The sequence below is a fragment of the Ischnura elegans genome, chromosome 1 (genome assembly GCF_921293095.1).
Source record: "Ischnura elegans chromosome 1, ioIscEleg1.1, whole genome shotgun sequence".
In the NCBI taxonomy this organism is placed as follows: domain Eukaryota; kingdom Metazoa; phylum Arthropoda; class Insecta; order Odonata; family Coenagrionidae; genus Ischnura; species Ischnura elegans.
Window position 1 is genome coordinate 102352869 of NC_060246.1, and position 19260 is coordinate 102372128.

At 41.8% G+C, this 19260-nt stretch overlaps 1 protein-coding gene across 1 annotated transcript in view; it reads right to left on the reverse strand.

Annotated features, from left to right (window-relative positions):
• Positions 1 to 19055, reverse strand: part of LOC124167328 — a 356503-nt gene extending 337448 nt beyond the window's left edge. The window contains exon 1 of the mRNA XM_046545316.1: positions 17564 to 19055. Within this exon, the coding sequence (XP_046401272.1) occupies positions 17564 to 17700 (137 nt within the window). The 5' untranslated portion in view covers positions 17701 to 19055. The remainder of the gene's footprint in view (positions 1 to 17563) is intronic.
• Positions 19056 to 19260: the final 205 nt, after the last annotated feature.

Here is a 19260-nt window from a genome sequence, read left to right on the forward strand (position 1 = left end):
TATAAACAGGAGTGTATTCAGAAGCCTCAGCATAAATGAAATACCTTACGTTATCAAGTTCACTGTCAATATGAATGTCCATCTTCTACTCATCGCTAAAATTGGGCTTTTGACTTAATGGGATGCGATGCAGCAGGATAGACATTTCGGCTTGTTATCAAAATACGTCTCGGCGAAATGCGGAAAAAGAACGAGTCCAAGACCATCAGTTTCTCAACAAGCCGGCCTTCCGGAAATCAAGTGTTCAAACGGCCTCGGAAATCCCCTAGTTTTGTCCACTTCTCGGTCAAAAGCAGATAGTTGCCTTTGTCTATTCCGGAGTATTGCCCAGGGGCAGCAGTTGATTGAAACAGAGGACGCGCTCTTCTTTGAATGACTGCGAAACTCTTTGAAGGGAGAAGAGCAAAAATGCGAGCCTCCAGAAGGGAGGGAAGCTTAATATCAATTCATGAAGGGTTGCCATAACGAACCTTGAGACGTTGTACGCTCACTGATGACAAAACTCTATTCAAATACAGAGATGAACGGAATGGAAATGTACGCGAAAGACTCGAGTACTTCCTGAATAGTATCTGCATCAAGTATCACTTCTTATCTTTGGAAAGAACGCAGCGTGGAGCAAAACGAGTTTCAAAAATTATTATTAGTCACAACTTACAACAAAAATCCGCATGGCATCTAGTTAGCATACGTATAATGCATAATATCTATTATTTCAACAACTGCTAAGACCATAGGTATTCTACCTTGTGCAGCTATGACGAAGTGCCTGTCAGAGGGATTCTTTTCGGTATAAAATATAAATTGTGTATCTTAGAAACTGAAAATTAGAGTTAGTATTATTAGCTTGGTTTAGCATGAACCTTATTCACAGAGTCATCATATTCGGTATTTCTGAAACCAAAAACCCAATTACTCTGCCACCATCAGGCGTGAATAGCCGAGAATGGACTAGTTTCATTTGCAACTTATTCATTTCTTTCTCCATATTTCCAATGGTGTCAATATCAAAAAACTTTTATGCTAATCGTGGTAATAATGGTAGTAATAGTTACTATAGCTATAATAAAATGCCAATAATTTAAATTCATTCCACATCCGCAACACCTTCCATCTCTGGCGGCAACGGAAATAAAATCACAATTTATAAATATTAAATCACCAGCACACAAGAATATACCAATTTACGCTCATGTGATAAAATCAATCTAAGTCAATTGATGGAGTGAGAGAACCAAGTATATGGACTTCGCTTAGAAAAAAAAGAGAGGGAACTCGGGACTCATTACTTCACGGTTCACTTGTAGAATATGTCGAATGATACATCAAGCATTACTCCACGCCCAGGTAAAAGGATAACAAAATAAAAGCGATTATTTTATCGGAACAAAATAAACTCCGGTTGACAGGCTTTGAGTGACATAATCACTTTAACTGTCATTACAGAGAGAGGCTTCCAGCCTACGCCATTTGAACTGAACTGTATAGCTCGGAGCTATAATCGATGGGACTGAAATATAAATATTTGTGATAAGACAGTCCGGAAGGACGCAAAACTGCGGACCCCGAGGCGCTACCTTTTCCAAGTAAACTGGCTGTAGATGCTGAGTTTCTCTCCGCTGCCACTTCCACACAAAATTTTTCCAAACAGTCAACGGTGTCCTTTACATTTCGGTTTGTGGCGTATCAGTAAATAAACACTTTTTTAAACGCCATGAATATGGTAGATGTAATACTTTTGGCTTGCCAATCAAATTATACAAGCCCTGTTCTATACCTACCTCCACGAATTTTCCTACTCGAAACTGTAATCGAGGAGTATACCTACTTTTTGGTAACATCTATTTAAATATTTTACTCTGACTCTTATAACTAGTCGATCCAGCGTCGCGGTTCTCACCCGAGTGGATTTTTCCCAGCTCAGAGAATGAGTGTGTGGAATTTACTGCTTGTCCGATCCCTGGAAATTCCTAAACAAAGGCTACTTCTTTTAGGATTGCAGGTGATAAACGGACCTGCAGAATTGTCTGATAAGGAAAAAAAACTTACACTGACATTAAGTAGAATATTTTTATTCCACCACGTTATTCATTGGTACTGGACAGTTCAATATATGGTCAAACTGAGAACTTGGGCAATATATCAGCCATCAATTCCAGCTGAACAGTTTGAATCTCGATGTCCTTGGGTTGCTTCACAAACGGAATCACTTGAGAGCCGTATCTGTGCAGGAGGGGGAGGAGGTTCTTGGAAGACGTAGGTCAGGATGCGAAGGAGGGTTAGAGCACTTGTGCCATGCCACGCGGATGATTGAGCAAAGCGATAGAGGGAAGTTGCATCGAACATTACCGGAGATGCGGTGTCCGCCACCGCCGCCTAATCAGGCCGATCCGCTTGTCGCTGGCACTCGCCGATAAGCGGGCGCGCGACGCATGATCGCCCGATGCCCCTCCTCACTCATCCCGTCGGGTCGGGAACCGCTGAGCGAGATATAATTCGACTGGATCTGCTGGTATGTGCAGTCAACCGTCTCAATATATCGTTACTTTTTGGATTCGCTCCGAGGACTGAACTCCATGAGATATAATGACGATCATTGGATACTCACCGCACATGGGATTAGCCAGTTAGGTCACCTTGGGAAAGACATCGGCACATTCGACTTAATATAAAAAATTGCAATAAGAGTGAATGGGTTTACTATGTTTATTTAATAGTCACCACAAAGTCCAAATGATGTTATAAAAGGAGCTAATACTCTAAAAAGTCCCTAAGATCAACACTGCTGAGAAGTTTTTAATTTCTCACTAAATTTCCCTATAATATACAGGCTTTTGAAAATGTATTTTGCTTTACTTGTGACCTTAAGAGAGCCAGTCCACAAAGTTCATGAGAAAGTTGATCGATAAAATTTATTTGAAAGTCTTGAAATTTTTTGAAATAAATCAGTCCGCAAGTAAGACGTTTTGAAGTAGGAAGCTTGAATTTCTCTCGGAAGAATTTCATTACGAAGCCATAAGTTGTTGAAGATGTGTAAACTCAATGCTGGAGGATATAATGGGCGAAGGGACGAATCTTGCGCCAACACTCTCTTCTCCGGTCTGTTCTCTTCGGATTAGATGCTCGGAATCAAACATTGTGGTTCTCGTAGAAGTTCCAACAATCCGGCCTGCGACAAGCCCTCACTACCAGTTCACCTCCCGTCTCGGATTCAATCCACTCCGATAAACCCATCCCACCCGCGCATACACACAAATCTAACCATCTCTCCGTATCCTCACCAGTTTCGACCTCCTCGTCGCATGCCAAACATGCCTCTGGTATTTGTACCTCTGCGGTGTGTATCCTGTCGTCTCGCTCCTCAACTCCATAACTTCAACGAAACCCTCGGTAAGCATTGTTATAGAATGCAAAGACGAATAAATTTAATAATGGCCCAATGACAGCATTTTGTTGGGTAAAAATCTTTCTGGAAACAGAAATGTTCGCATTTAATTTGAAGTAATGGGTGAATAAAATTTAGCAGTACCCTTACCCTTGATGATGGAGAAAGCAGATAAAATCTAAACCAAATTTTTCTAACAGTTAGCAAAAAAAATGTAAAACCTTCCTCACACCCTTCATGTAGCAGTAAAACTCATTCCCCCTTCAAACATGAACGAGGCACGAAAACGTCAAACTTATTATAGAGCACAAATGTATGCATTATTTGTGGCAGAGCTCTAAAGAATCCAGTCGTCAAGCGTGGTGTGGAAAGATTGACGGATGAAAAAGTGAAGGCATGTGTTACTGTGCGCTAATTAGGCTACACCTTTAAAACTATGTGAGAAATACGATCCGGTGCAGAAGGGTTGAATCTGTGATCAGAATCACGAGCAAAGGAAAGCTATGCGATTCGTCAAAAACTGCTTCGAGTGAAACAAGAGCGATTCACAATTTAGGCTGGGTGCCTAAAGACAATCGAAGGCTACATGATAGGCTGAGATTGTCTCATCAATGAAGAATAGATATCTTTCAGAGTGACAGAGAGAGCATCATCTTAGTGCATCAATACGTTTCTAGGTCCGACAGATAAGACAAAATGGGAGAGATATTTTCCCAAACGGATAGATATTGGAAGTTGTCTTCACACTAGCAAAGATGGACTTGTATAAATGCTAGGTGGGACTCAAATTTACTCAAAGTAGTCAAATAACTCCTGCGCGCACCTTTTTTGTAAATGGCTTGTATCCTATCAAACCCCGCCACACGCCTATTGAGGTTTCTTACTGAGTAATATATAGATTTAGTTATTGACCACCAACGTCCAATTTCATTTATTGATCATACTTGAATATATAATCTGCATTAAATTTGCGAAAAAAAATTATATTAATTGTCCGTTAAAATATTGCGCCTTTTTACTCTTAAGTGGGAAGGATGAAAATTGAATTTGTGTTCTATAACTGCATTTATGATCATAAGTTACATCTTTATTTAGGTGTGAAAGCCTGTATTTTTAAGGATCTTTTAAATACGGAAACCACAAACCTCGGCTTAAAAATCGCTTATCCAACTCCATACGCGAGTCGCGACAAAAACTAATTCTAATCTTAAGGTCTTTTGCAATAAGATGAACTCTCATTCTCATCTATTTTAAGGCTAGACACGATGATTTATCCACCTTAAATCATCCTAAGTGGATCAAATTTCGAAAACAAAAACAAAGAAACATTTGCGTCCACCTAGACGGCACAGATTCCCTTCTTTTAATCTACGGCGCGGTCTTGCTTATCCATCGTGGTTGTAGAGTCTGAAAGGGGAAAGATAGTTGGGGAGGATGTGGAGGGACGGGGGATGAAGACGAAGCGAACACAATGGGAGGCTGGCTGGCTAATGGGCGGCCGCTGTGTGTGCCGAGAGGGTTGATCCGTGGGGTGAGGGCGGCGTGCACGAGAGGGCGGAACTGGAGTGGGGGGTGGATGGTATCAATGGGGAGGGGTGGGGGGAGCTTGTTGTCGTTGGTTATGGCGGTGGAGTGGGGTCGGTAGGGAAACGTTGGGATATATAGAGTGGGTAGGGTAAAAGGGGAGGCAGGACTGCGGTTGAGAGCGATTCAAAGTCTCAACTTCAACTCAATATCGATCTGATGGTGTTTGTATTGGTCTGCGCCCGTCTGCGTCCGGTTGGGTCTTGATGGCTCGGCGGTCGACATGGCGTGGGACATGAAAGGGGGAAGATGGGTTGACAATCGGCAGAGACGTTGAGGATTAAGATAGGAGGAGAAATGAAGGGTGGAATTCCGAACTATTCACATGGATTCCCCATAAACCTCCCTTTTTACTAGAGATTTCCACGGGATATGCTCCCTTAATGCTTGAAAAGTAGTACTATGATGTTTGGAGCATTAAATATTTGGCCAAAACATAGGAATCGTACATTTGAACTGATTAAAATACTTTTATTCCCTATTTGTCCAAATTTTCCGGTGAGCATTGCAATTTTGGCACTACTAAAATATACTTATAACCCTAATGGAGTGGAAATTACATCAAATAATCTCAGTCGAAATGATTCGGTTTGGGGTTCCTAAAAATAGGACTGCCATTTTCCTCATACGGATATTATAATCGTCCACATTTTTTATTCGCAATAACATTCGCCATATAAGCCGTTTATTCACGCCAAAAAAAGCACTCAAAATTGCTTATGTCAATTAGAACTGATAAGCTTTTATTTTTTTATTTTTCTCTGTTTTATTCGATCCCATTGGAGACGAAATTAATCTGCGATATATTTAACTCCAATTCCACCTAAGCCCTCCCATCCCCCTCCCTAAAGCCCCAGAGAAAAATGTTGTCCAAAACCTGGTATACCATCGCCATATCTTTCCGATAAAAAAAATACTGCTTTGCCATACATTTTAGGGCTGCTAACATCGAAGCACGTTTCTTAGCTCTGATATGATGAAAGTATTTAGTTTCAGATTTGTTAAAAATGGAGCAATCGAACATTTTCGGAATTTTAAAGATAATGAATGGAATTAGGACACTATTTCACCGTGTTCTCAGGGGAGGGTTTTTCGGGGCTGCGTCAGCCGCACGAGTATTCTACAGAAGAGGATTCATTCGCCAGTCGGCCTCTAAATGTGCTGTCACTCACTGCGCTCTCAGCGGATGTAAGAAATACCGCAGAGCAACACAAATTTCATGGAGAAATCAATTTCAATTAGAGCCGTAAACCAAAATTCATATTCGTAATGACATAGACCATCCAATTAAAACCTTTCCAATGCAATTCCTTGTTGATGAAAATAAAAAATGTGAGATTGCAGGTATTGAGAATAAGTAGATCGTGCTGCGATCATCGACACGATGTAGGAATTCTTAAAACAGATAAAAAAAAGTACCCGTAGCGGTCCATGATGAAAGAACACAAATGGCAATTCCACAATTTTTAATTCCGAAACTCAACAACCGACCTTGGTTACTCATAGTAGAAACATGGCTACTTAAGGTGGAAAATAACACAATGTGTTGAAACCATGTTCGGTTGTTGACTTTTAGAATTAAAAAGTGCGGAAATTACCGTTTGTGTTCTTTCATCATGGATAAATCGAACCTCCACCGAATCAAGCCAAAAACGATTTTACACCCGAAGTGGTAACACAAATGAAGTTTCTACAGAACGCGCTACGGTCTCCTGTATGTAGTCCCCTTGGCCAGTTCATCGGGATAACGTTGCGGCTGTGTAGCAGGACAAGAGGGTACGGAAGCAAGCGAGGAATTTGCTCAGGGAGTGGGGAGGGAGGGACACAATTGAGACGGGGTAATATATAGATGGATGAGGGGGAGCGCGAGAGGGCGTGGTTGTCGGGGCGGGCGGAAGGAAATTGAAATTTGGCAAATGGCCGGTTTGGGTCGGAAGCTTCAGAAGCGATGTAAAAAATGGAATTTTGACTCGTGAGGTGAGTAGCCGACAAAATGCGATTCTTCGGAGCTGATTTAAGATGCCGCGCGTTATTTTTGATGGTTTTTCTGATCCTACTGATCGCCGCAGACGCTAACGCCGTCAATTAAAATGGCTTCGAGAAAAACCTCCGATGCCGAAACGGATTGCGAAAATGGCCACGATACTTTAACTGCAAATCCAATGATTTCCGGTGATTAGTCCTGACCAGTTTATACTGTCATTTATGCCACAAACTAATAAATATTTATTCGAAATGCACTGATGGCTTTCCAATGAAATTTTAAGAGCAAAATTTTGCTCGCCTGCGGCAAGTAGTTCATTTGATCACCGCATGCCCAACTTTGTCTACATAAATATAATTTTATGCCCAAAATTTATTTTTTTCGGCTCTTTCCTGCGTAGCTGGTGAAACTTTTTTCCAGTTACTTTATGAGCTTTCTACAGCAAAATTTGTATGCATTGCACTTTCAGTGAAACTATATTTTATTTTTTACACCCATTGTTAGTCTGAAACATAAGATGCAGCCCACGATTTTCAAATAAGACCGGAAAAAACAAACAATTAATTTTAATATAAGACGAGGTCTCCGGCGTTACTTTGTGGAACTGCTTCATCATAAAATAAAATAAAAATAATTTGTTCTATTCCACACTTTATTTTAAATAGTATGTCCCGGGTTTCTGCATATGTGATCTGCGATCATCAGGTATCACCTGATGATAGCATGAATCGCAGAAACCCGGGTCGTGCTATTTTTAAAAAAGTGTGGGATAGAACAGATTATTTTTATTTTATTTTACAATTAATTTTAACCTAGGAAATTATTCACTCAAATTACAATACGAGTTTCAAAAGCCGACTGGTTCGTTTACATTAATGCAGCTAACCGCTCCACAGGGGTTTATTATAACTACTGACACTACGTAAGTTTTAAGCTGAAGAGTAGTTCTGTATGAAGGACAAGTAAGAATGATCATATCTGATACTAAAATAAAAAAGTGGCCATTACGCCCTCTTCTTCGGCTGCTTTCGCATTTTCTACTCTCCATTACTAGCTTACACGCAGGATGCAGAAGGATAAATGATATGGTGACTACAGGATCATCACTTAGAGGTAGTTCAAGACCATCCAAACTACAGCCAAATACATTACGTTATACTTATCATTTAGATGGTAAAAGATCTCGTTCGCTCACATCATTTATGTAGACATTATTGCTGAAGTAGACCACTTGTTTTTCCAATCAAAGAGGAATTCTGCAATGAATGCAATCCTAGAGATTACTATCTATCAAGGCGTGAGCTCTCCGTACCTAGATCTTTAGAGATCAAGAGTTTTTAAAGTTTTTTAGACGTCTGCTAGGATTTTTATCTTACCATATATATCGTCTACGCGAGCTATTTTTTTCGAAGAAGAATTTCAAAAGTACTTCCATCGTTTTCCACTGTCTTTTGTCGGCTATTTAAAATTGTTCTACGTCCTACGGGACAATTACTAACGTCTTCTGCTAAGTAATGATTCTCGGTACCTGAACAGAATTTATACCGTTGGAGTGAATGCATGGATAGTAATACATTTCACTTGGATATCGCTAAATTTTGGCAGAGTGCCTTAACTTATCTGATCGTCAAACTGAATGGCTCTACTCTCGCATGTGACTGACTACGACTATGGGTATCTTTGATATAATATAGATAGAAGTCTATTAATTTTAGCACCCGCAAGTCGCTACATAACTATTCATTCGACCGTTTTGCCTTTTTTTCAAATGGAAAGCGCTAGTTTTCCATTGAGTGCACCCAAAACAATTTGATTATAATTTAAGAAAGGTATATAAATTGTTGAACAGGAATAATTTTCAATTCAAATTAAGCAAATAAACATATTCGAATCTAAGGAAGACCATTCTTCAGAATACATATTTGCCCAAATATGTCCATATATATATATAATTTTTAAATAGTACGTACATTTACGCCCCGATTATACATTATCAATTTCATACTTTGTCTCTCGACCAATGAGCGATATTCTTGGCTACGTGGACTATGTCATATTAAAAATTGCATTGAGGCATACATTCTCCTGTACCAATGCGCTCAATGCACAACAGGCTGCATAATAACGTACTCTGATGTCTATACTCATGGCCCTTTTCCTTTTTCATGCCTTGCTCTTAATATTATCCCATCTAACTAACTTATCAGAGTAATTACGAACCGACGTAATTTTTGTAATGCTTAAGTTTATTAAAAAACAGAACCTATCAATTGTTTGAAACTACCAAGATTCGGCTACTCTGATATGCGGTCAGTTTTGATCTCTCCCTTATCATAATTGGGTAAAATTCTAGCATTGGGAAGTAGGTATTCGATTGTCTATGCTGTGCCGTGTTTTTGCTACCACGCATTAGCTTTCAACTATATATTTTTGTCACAATTGACCTCAAAATGTAAGAAAGTTCGATAATTATTCCTCCCATCAGTGACGTCAAAACTAAACTATAAATATGGACGGCTTTTCTATGCTTATATCTAAAATTAAACTAAATTATACGTTGTGACCTTAAAATAGCCCTTCTTGATACTTAAGTCTCGGGTAGGTGCCTGAGAAAACAGAGCCAACTTACGTCCGCGTCTCAATATCGATGAAAATGCTTCACCACCGTCGGATAGCCATGCGGAGAAAGCCTCATGCTGGTGTTACCTCATGTGATGGTATACTAAATCCCCGCACCCTCGACGAACTCCCTAGTAACGCCAATGCGTACTACCATGGTTAAACGCTAGTAGTGGAAACAAGGTATTAGGTTACCCTCACCGCGGGATCAGACCCCTCTCAACGGGGAGGAAGGCTAATGGGGAGAGGTGCAGCAGATGGGAATGGAATAGGAAAACGGAGGCACGTTCCGCGGCGAACGGCCGCGATATAGCACGCGCCGAGAATCAATCTCTACTTGCCGCTTGGTCGCACCGAGCCGGCCTCTCATCCGCCATACGGCACGCGTAATTGTGGAATCAATCAATCGTCCATCTCCCATCTTGAGAATGTCTCTTTCCTCAGATTCCACTCACCATCCCCCTTCCATTGCCCTTTCCCATGTTCTGCGCCGGCAAACGCGGAAGGTAGTGAGCAAGCCTCCGGCTCAGTCCTCTCCCTCAGCCCCACTTCGTCCTCCCGTCCTCGAAGTAAACCATCCGTGTGAACGCTAAGCTTTGCTCCTATCTCTTTCTGTGTTGGGAGATAATAAGTGTCCACGTTCCATGCGTGCGATGCGACGCGACGAACCCTTTCTCACAGGATTCAACCAAATGATCTACCCAAAGATGAAGGAGAAATTGGCCATAGAAATGCTGTGTTGGCGCTAGTAAATTGATTAGTAACTTCAATAGCTCACAATTATAATTCAATAATCTATCTGCAATTAATATCAGTATTATTCCTAGGGGGTAATATTTTACCTAGGTAGAATATTACGTGAGACGGGTGTCTCGAACATTGTCGGTCAACGACCATAAAAACTTTATTATCTTAACTTTGGTTTCCAACCTTTATTTTAGAACCAATTTTTTTATTTGATCGACGGGAAGTAGGCAGCGAATGGTTGATTTTGTCTCAGATGAGACTCGTCCTACGTTCAATCTTGTGTTTCAAATAAAATTCTCTCTTTCCCATTTGATATTTTATCTTGATTCTTCTGCTTTCTGGAACTATTTTTATTAAATTGTTAGAACGTATTTTTTACACCGAAGACCAGCTCTTTTTCATGTGTGTATGGGGTCATTAATGATGGATAGAATTGTTAGTCTAGGAAATCATGGTTAATACCTTATTGATATTGTTTGGCTTGATATTGTTTCGTCAATTTCCATAATTATCTTAAATATCTTCACACTGATCCTAAGTAAAAATAATACCCTAACTTAGATAAAACCTAGTGAAAACTGCATTCACAAAAAAGATTAAGCAAATAGTTTCCTCCCTCGCTGGAGCGTAAAACACAGCAGAGATCAAAGGAAATACTCGGACGAGTGCGAAACCCTATGGCCCCACAGATTTAGGACTGAACCGAAAACCAATTGCGGGGTCGCCATGCCAAACGAATACCTATAACAACCGTAGAGACTCCTTTTCAGGCAAAAATTTTATCCGGGCCGTTTTTCCGTGAAGTTATCTTTTTCATTTTCGATCGTCGAGGACAATGAAAAACGGCAGGTGTGCGCAAGGTGGGTGGGTTTGGAATGGGATGGGTGACGAAGTACAAATGAATGATGAAGGGAAATCCGAGAGGACGGATTGGAATAGCTGGGAGAGAGCGCAGAGAGGACGGAGGGATGGATGTGGCAAAGGGTTGAACCGTTGAATGGGCGCGGGAGGAGGAGGAATATTGGTTCCTCAACACAACTGCCACCACGCGTTCGTTTGTACGTGTATGTATATATATATCTCTCCGCGTGTATATTCATGTAGAAGTGGGATGGAGACATCTGCGAGGCGTGTGTGCTGTTTTGAATGATGCTGCGGGCGGTACATCCAACCCCTACCACGAGGCATTTTTACTCCTTCACCCCCTCCCCCTCCATCCTAGTCTCCTCCTACGCTATCCTCCCTCAAACCGCGGCCCACCCACCCTTACAACCCCCTTCCCCCTGGGGAGAAGATGTCACGGGTATCGTCTCGATGAAAAATGAAAGATTCCCTCCCGGAATCATTTGTCACATCGCTATGCACACAAAATATATATACCTATACATGTTCGCGTGCACATATGAGCGTTCGTGCACGAGTCGGCCGCCCGCGCGGCTTGGTGTCTCTCCCGTGTGCCGCTATTGGCCGATGGGCTAGCGGGTGCGCGCCCCTGCTCGGTGGGATGGGCGGGTGGATGAAAAGAGGGACGGGGGTGGTTGATGATGACGCTAAAGGGTTTCAGAAGTGATACCGGGAGGGATGCTCTGCGCGACGCAGCTTTTTTCTACGACTTCCCCATTTGTCCATCGGCTGTCTCCATGTCCACCCTGGTGTTTCTCTCCTCCATCATCCCGATGCCACTTTGAGGCACAATAGGTGTCGATATGCAGTTTCATGCCCCAACAATTCGACAAGTCGGAGGACTTCCGATAGATTTTTTGCATTCAATTTAGTAATTTTGTCATTCTACCAATTTTTTTGTGCACGGCATGAAGGAGAGAAATTCAGCCTATTAGTATTTTTAGTAAGAGGAGCAGGCTTGAATGCTAAAATCTTATCCTCCAGATGCAAAGATTTTGCATCTGCAAAGATAGGGGTATTACATTTACGTGTGGTCAAGGAAAACAGAAAGGTTGTTTCTTGCTATTATTTCGCGTAAAAATATTCTTATTTGTATTTAGTGGTATTCAATTTTATCATAAGTATATTTTCCTTTACACGGTTGTGTCAATGAATGGGTAGTTGAAAATGATGGTGATAGTGCTCAATGGCTCTAGAAATGATACAGGGAGGTATGCTCGAGCCGACGCAACTTTTCTACGTTTCCTAATTCGTCCATTGGCTCTCTCTTTTATAATCTCGCTGCCAATTTGAGACACAACAGTAGTCGATGTACAGTTGTACACCACAACCGTTCGACAAGTCAGACAAATTACAATAGATTTTGCTGCCAATTATACGGTTTTGTCAGTATACGGGCTCTCATTGCGCGGCAAATTGGCGAAATCCTCCTTTAGTAATCAGCACGAGAAGAAGGAATGGGTTTTCATGTTATAAACTTATCCTTCAGATCTGAATTTGACTTTTCGTAAAATGATTACATTAAGGTAAAATTGAGCTAAAAAATGAGGATGTTGCTATCAATCATTATTGTTATAGAAAAAAATAATCCAACAGCTATTTACATTTTTATATTTTTATCATTGTGCACCCAGTTTTCTTGCCACAGGTGTGTGAATGAAAGGTTGGGGTGTATTTTGATGATGGCGCTTGAGGGTTTCACTAGTCATAGAAGGAGTATCTCGCTCTACGCTACGCGGCATTTTACGAATCCCCGTCGTTCATCAGTTGTCTCGATGTCCACACTGGTATACCCCTCGTTCATCATCTCGCTGCCAATTTGTGGCACAATAGGTGTACATGTGCAGTAGCATGCCTCGGCCGTTCGACAAGTCCGATTAATTCACGCTCGATTTTTCTGTCAATTTACCGCTCTTGACGGTCACTCAGTTTTCTTTGCCTCATAATGCAGAGGCTAGTAACTAGTGGTATATGAACTGGAAAGGTTGGGCTTCCGGTTGAGATTTTAAAACTCATGCCACCAAAGTCTAAATTGATCTCTGCTCGAGTTATTATTACATTTGGGAGCGACAGAAAGAATACAGAAGTTCTTACTTGCTGCTATAATAAAAAATCAACTTTATTTATGTTTACTAAATGTAATTTTTATTTAACATACCGTAGCTTTCTACAAAAATAAGAATCTTCTTACAGCTGAAAATACCAGCATAGAAGTAAGGAAACAATTCATCAGATGCTATATATGGAGTGTTTCTCTATGGAAGCGAGGCTTGGACGTTGACAGCAGCAGAGAAGTCAAGAGTGGAAGCATTCGAAATGTGGTTCTACCGAAGAATGATGAAGATAAAATGGATTGACCGTGTGAGTAACCAGGAAGTGCTAAGGAGAGTAGGAGAAAAGAGAAGCCTCCTAAAAACATTAAGCAGAAGAAGGGACAACTTAGTTGGCCACACTTTGAGGTACGATGGTCTGATGAAGACAATCGTAGAAGGACAAGTGGAAGGGAAAAAGGGCAAGGGACGGCCCCGAATGAGTTACATAGGACAAGTTATAAAGGATGTAAAAGAGAATAAATATGTAGCTATGAAGAGATAAGCGGATAGGAGAGAGAAATGGAGAGCTGCGTCAAACCAATCTTAGGATTGTTGACTAATGATGATGATGAAAATTTCCGTGCAAGGGATGGTTTAATGAAAGAATAGGGAGTGGTGCTGATGATAAGTGTTTCAGAGGTGAAACCTTGAGGATAGTAGAAGCAATCGTCAGGCGATCGTGGTCACCTCACCAATAGCTTTTTTATGCTACAACTCCCCATTCTTCATCGACTGTATGGATGTCACTTGGGCTTTACGTCATATCGATGCCTATCTGAGTATTCCATGCAAGCACAATAGGTGTCGGGTTGCTTGACCGTTCGACGAGTACGACGATTTCCGGTAGATATTTCCGTCAGTATTGCGTACTCTTTAGTCCCCCTGTTGTGTTTATTGCGCTGCCCAAACGCCCTGCACGCTATGCCCAGCACCAATGGCATTGTCCGCAGAATTAGAGGTCATTATGTTATTTCCCATTACTGAATTTAAGTTAGTAATATCTTTATGCACAGTTTTAATGGGAAAGGTGGGTTAATCAAGGAATGAGGATCAATGATGATGTTAGAGGGTTTCTGAAGTGAACTTTGTGTGTTTTAATGATCCCAGATCCAAAATGGGTTTTTGATCGACATCTTATTATATTGAGGTACGACAGTTGAAATAAAGGGGTTTATTCTCTTGATCATTTTATAGATATCACTTATTATTTTTTTATCATGACTAGAAATAACTATGAATTAGCAATCGCCAGTTATTAAGATAGAATGACCCTGTTAAATGTCACTGTTGTAAATCTTTTCTGGCTATCTCACATTATACCATAATACCATTAGATTATTGGGTAGGGTACTGCTTCGAATTTATTCTCCACTTCGGACAAAGCCCGTTATTCCACATGCATGTTCATAATCAATTATATTACCATTAAAATATAATTCGTCAGAGGTCACGATTCTTTATCGACAATTTCATCTCAAAATCTTTCCAATGCTTGGTGCTGTATATGTACGTTTTTGGAGTTGCTCCACCCCCGGTATTAAAAATTGAACCTTAATATGCCTTGTATAGAGAAAATACTTTTACTGTAATGCAACCGCAATAAATCGCTACCGACGTACAAGGTACAATGAAGGATGATAGAAAAGTTGCAATTAGCAAAGAGTAAAAAGAGCGGTAATTTTTTGTGTTCGAGGCACGGGAACTACTTGTTAATACAAAGAGAAGAAGAAACTGAGGATGGAAGGAAGGATTGAGGAGGGAGTAACGGCTTCAGTCGATTAGAATTATGGGAAATAGGGAAGCAGTTAAGGAGAATTAACTGAGCGGAGTTTTCTTAATGGGGATTAATTTTTTAGGTAGAAATTTGGAGGTGCCCCGTCTCCTAAATTACTAAAGCTATTACTAAAGCTACGGTTTCATCAATACAAAAGAGATCATCGTAGCAAAATAAACTATTCATTTTTTAAAAGAGATATAGTAAAGTGTTTCCCGGATGTACCGAAAGAGTCAATAAGTTGAAAAGGTCTGGACGCTGATCCATGAGAGTTAAGCAACTTAAGTATCTGTTTCTCGCTGGATTAACTTCCCTCAAACACTCATTTCATGATTTCTGGAGCCCTTGTGATCGTATGTCACACACACTAACGGCAGCTCGCAGCCGTGTAATGTGGAACCAGATGGAGATTCCTCGATTGCAGATATTTACTTCCACGACGCGCTCAGCGTCGAAGTTGTCGCGGACCCAGGACCTATCCCAGGCGCGGGATCTATGATAACGGACGACGCAAATTGGCGCTGCTGGAAGCTCGTTTCTTGTCTCCTTCGGAAGATATCGGCGAAATGGATAGATGAGAATAATGCTGAGAATTTCCATCGGAATTAGTCTCCTAGCTCGCGGAGAATATTCAAGAACTGGTTGACCTTTTACTTGTCATTCAAAATATGGGTTTTATTTTCGTAGATGAGGACATCATAGGGTACCTCAGGGTACCCCTTCTGCGAGCAAATTTTTTCTTTTGCGAATGAAGGGGAGGTTTTCCAGTTGAATTGGTGGTTATAATGGAATATCAAAAAATTAATGCTCGGAAATCGATATTTTCTGTGTAAAAAGGTTTTATTCGATAAAATCGTTAGTAGTGGAAGCCAAAGTTCCGTTTGAATTGTATTTTTGGGTATATTTTGGAGATTTTTACATTACGCTACCAGATCAAAACAATGGTGTCCAATGTCAAGTTATTTTCCTCAACTGTTTACTTTCCGCAGCAAAGTGAACTTCAATTCTAAGATATAGGAAAAATCTTTACTTCTGGAAAATTCGATCATAGGGAAAAAATATGTGCTATAGTAGGTAAATATATATTCAACTTCTATATTAACGCTGAATAGCAATCATATGCATAGCTGGTACTCTCGCCATTACCAAAAGTATTACTTTTTCCAGCATGATCTACGGCATATTTGTTCTTAATTCGCGTGAAAAGAATTTTTCCATGAATTCGGTGATGATTGTGTCGTAATATGAGCTACATGATAAAAAATTGACTACATAATCTTGGTGCCAATATGGATAAGTATCTTAATGCAATAATTGACAAATTGTTGTCTTGAAGAACAAGTTTTATCGCTTAAGCATAACTAAGTTCTCGCGAGAATACAGTGGGATGAAAATACGCCGTGGAATTATCATAAATAAATATAGAAAACGTGAAAATAATAGGTCTTTCGTATCTGACGTAAACCACATTGTGTTACTAATAATAATTCGTGGACTTTCTCTTGTTAGCTTCCGATAATGTAATCCAATGAGCCCTTTGTATGTATCACAAAGCAAAAGGTGATTGGGGTAGAATATCTTTTTATTGCCCATTGATTCTTCACTCAGCACCACTTGGATCCATATGTCATCAATAATTGGCACCTTGGATATGAACCCAACGTCATTCTAAACAAATTTTAATTTTCAATTATTATGTATTGGGAGCATTACGTTGTAAATTTTAAAAACAATTGGATATGATATCAAACTTAAAGCCAAAATATTTAAGTTTTCATTGAAAATAAAGCATAAAAAAGATGCTTGTATCGTAGAAGCGTCACTATTTATTAGGTAATAAAGATTCTGAAAAACAGGGCTGATTATTTTTTTAAATCAAACCAGCTATCTGAAAATAACTCACAGTATCAACTGGACTATTTCAGCGCCGCGTCACTTAATTGTCGGGCGGAGACGTGGGAGGACTAACAATATTTGAACCACCAACCAATGTCATTGTCAAAAAGTATTAACTATAAAGAGGTTTAGCATAGAAGATACCGGTCAATTAAAGTATTTTTTTTTTTCGAAAAAAAAACATTGGATACATGATCAGTTCATGGAGATGATTTTCATAGTGGATTCGGATGTCTTTCGCATGTTCCGATAATGTAACTCTATTCGCTTTTTGGATGGATCAGTAAACAAGAGATGATTGGGGTCGAACATCTTCTTATCGCTCATAGATTCTTCACTTCAGTTTCCTTACAAGGACGTGCCTAGCGGACATTTTCCTAGAGGGGGGTATGGGTCATATTTTTTTGGAGGTAAAGTTGTAGGAGTCGTACTTTAAGAAGTATGCACATGTCAAATGATTCGGCGAGCCTTAACAATGCATAGACCACTCCGCCGGCTACGACCTTGCTTTACTAGGAGAGCGGGAGTGGCAATTGTTATTTCACCCACGGGGTTTGAAAGAGAGGCGATATTCTTACCTTTTGGTGTGGATGGTGGTGGCGTCGAGCGGGATGTTTGGCGACACGGACGACGGGTGCGAGCTCTTCCTCTTCTCCCCGCGGGACGAGGAGCGGGGCGCCGGCGGGCAGGACCTCGGCGCCCCGTGCGGGAACATCTTGGAGGCAGCCGTGGTGTGCGGCGGGACGTGGGGTGCTAGGCACAGCGGGGTGGCGGCAGCGGCGGCGGCGGCGCCGGCATCTCGGAGGCGGGCCCAGAGGGCCGCGCCGCTTTCGGCCGCCGTCGCGGGGCTTCGGGTCCTCAGCCTCCCGTCACCGCCTCCCTCCTCCGCGCCTCCGCCCCCGCCGCCTCCCTCCACGCCGCCCGCGTCCTCGCCGCGGTACTCCACCCGGGTAGCCACCCTCGCCGTCGCGACCCTAACCGCAGACCCGAAAATCCACGCGCCCCCCGCACGACCCTTTTCTCACGACTCCCGCGAAGGGTCGACCTGCTGATGTTGGTCCTCGGACTCTCCGGCGATTTCTTCGCACTGGGAAAACCCTTTGGGAAAGCCTACGGGCGATGTATCAAGTCTTGTTGGAAATATCCTCTGTCACTAGGTCAGGCTTCCGGATTTGTCTACGATGGTTCTCCGAGTTTGGAAAACCGAAAACAGTTCCTGAAATTACCAAGTTTTTTGGATGGGACTATGATCGCACAGTCCAAACTTGTAGTGGCAGAAAAAAGTCACCTGTGACGCTGAAATGTCAATAAGGACCTGAAATAGTCTCTTTGTTAAGGTAACATCAACTTCTTTCCGAAGGTTTCACAACTCACGGGCCACTGTCATAAGAAATAAATTCTACCGAACTTTTTGCTCCAATTAATATGTCAGTCCTCCGTAGTTGATCCAATCCCATACAAATGGTTGATGGTATAATTATCCACGAAAAACATACGAGTAACACGTGTTCCAATGATTTTCCAGTCGTCTTCTCCAAAAATTCCCTCCCCGCTACCCGGCTGGTATGAACATAATCACTGATTAACTTATAAAGGCCTGCAAACGTACCTATGCCATTAATATTTACCGTAAAATGTTAGTCCTCACGCAAAAATTAACGTTCCACGGAGTCACTTCACACTGTCCCGGTACACATTAAAACTGCAGACTCCGGAATGTCACACAACCCGCGGCAATCGACTGAAAAACTCGTCACTTTAACCAGAGTCTTAGGATATACCGGCGATGGCACTCATGTAAACACGTTGGTAACAAGCACAGAATAATCTTCACGACGGAGGCTCGACCCAGAGGTCTTCTGGTATCGCCTGTGGAATCCTTGAAAGAATCTAGCTCCTCGGGCCTTTTACCGGGTCCTCTCAGCCCGGAGATTCGGTCGCCCGGAAACGCAAAGCCCCTACGGTGCGCGTCGCTACCCCTCGTGGTTCTGCTAGGATCGCAGCTTCGGCAGTCGGGAGAGAGGAGAGATTGAAGGCAGCAGACACGAACGTGAGCTCGACCGCCTTCAGACTGAGGCAGCGTTGGGAGGTGGGCCGAGAGGCAGGCAGGCGCTAGCCGCAGGAGATGTGTGCGGGGCGCTGGGAGGGGGTGAGGGGAGGGGAGCGGAGGGGATGGGCGGGTGGGGGAGGAGGGGGGAAGGGTGGGGGAAAGGGCTCAGCGAGGGTGCCCCGAGGCGCAATGAGAGAGAGAGAGAGGGTAGGGAAGGGGGAAAGC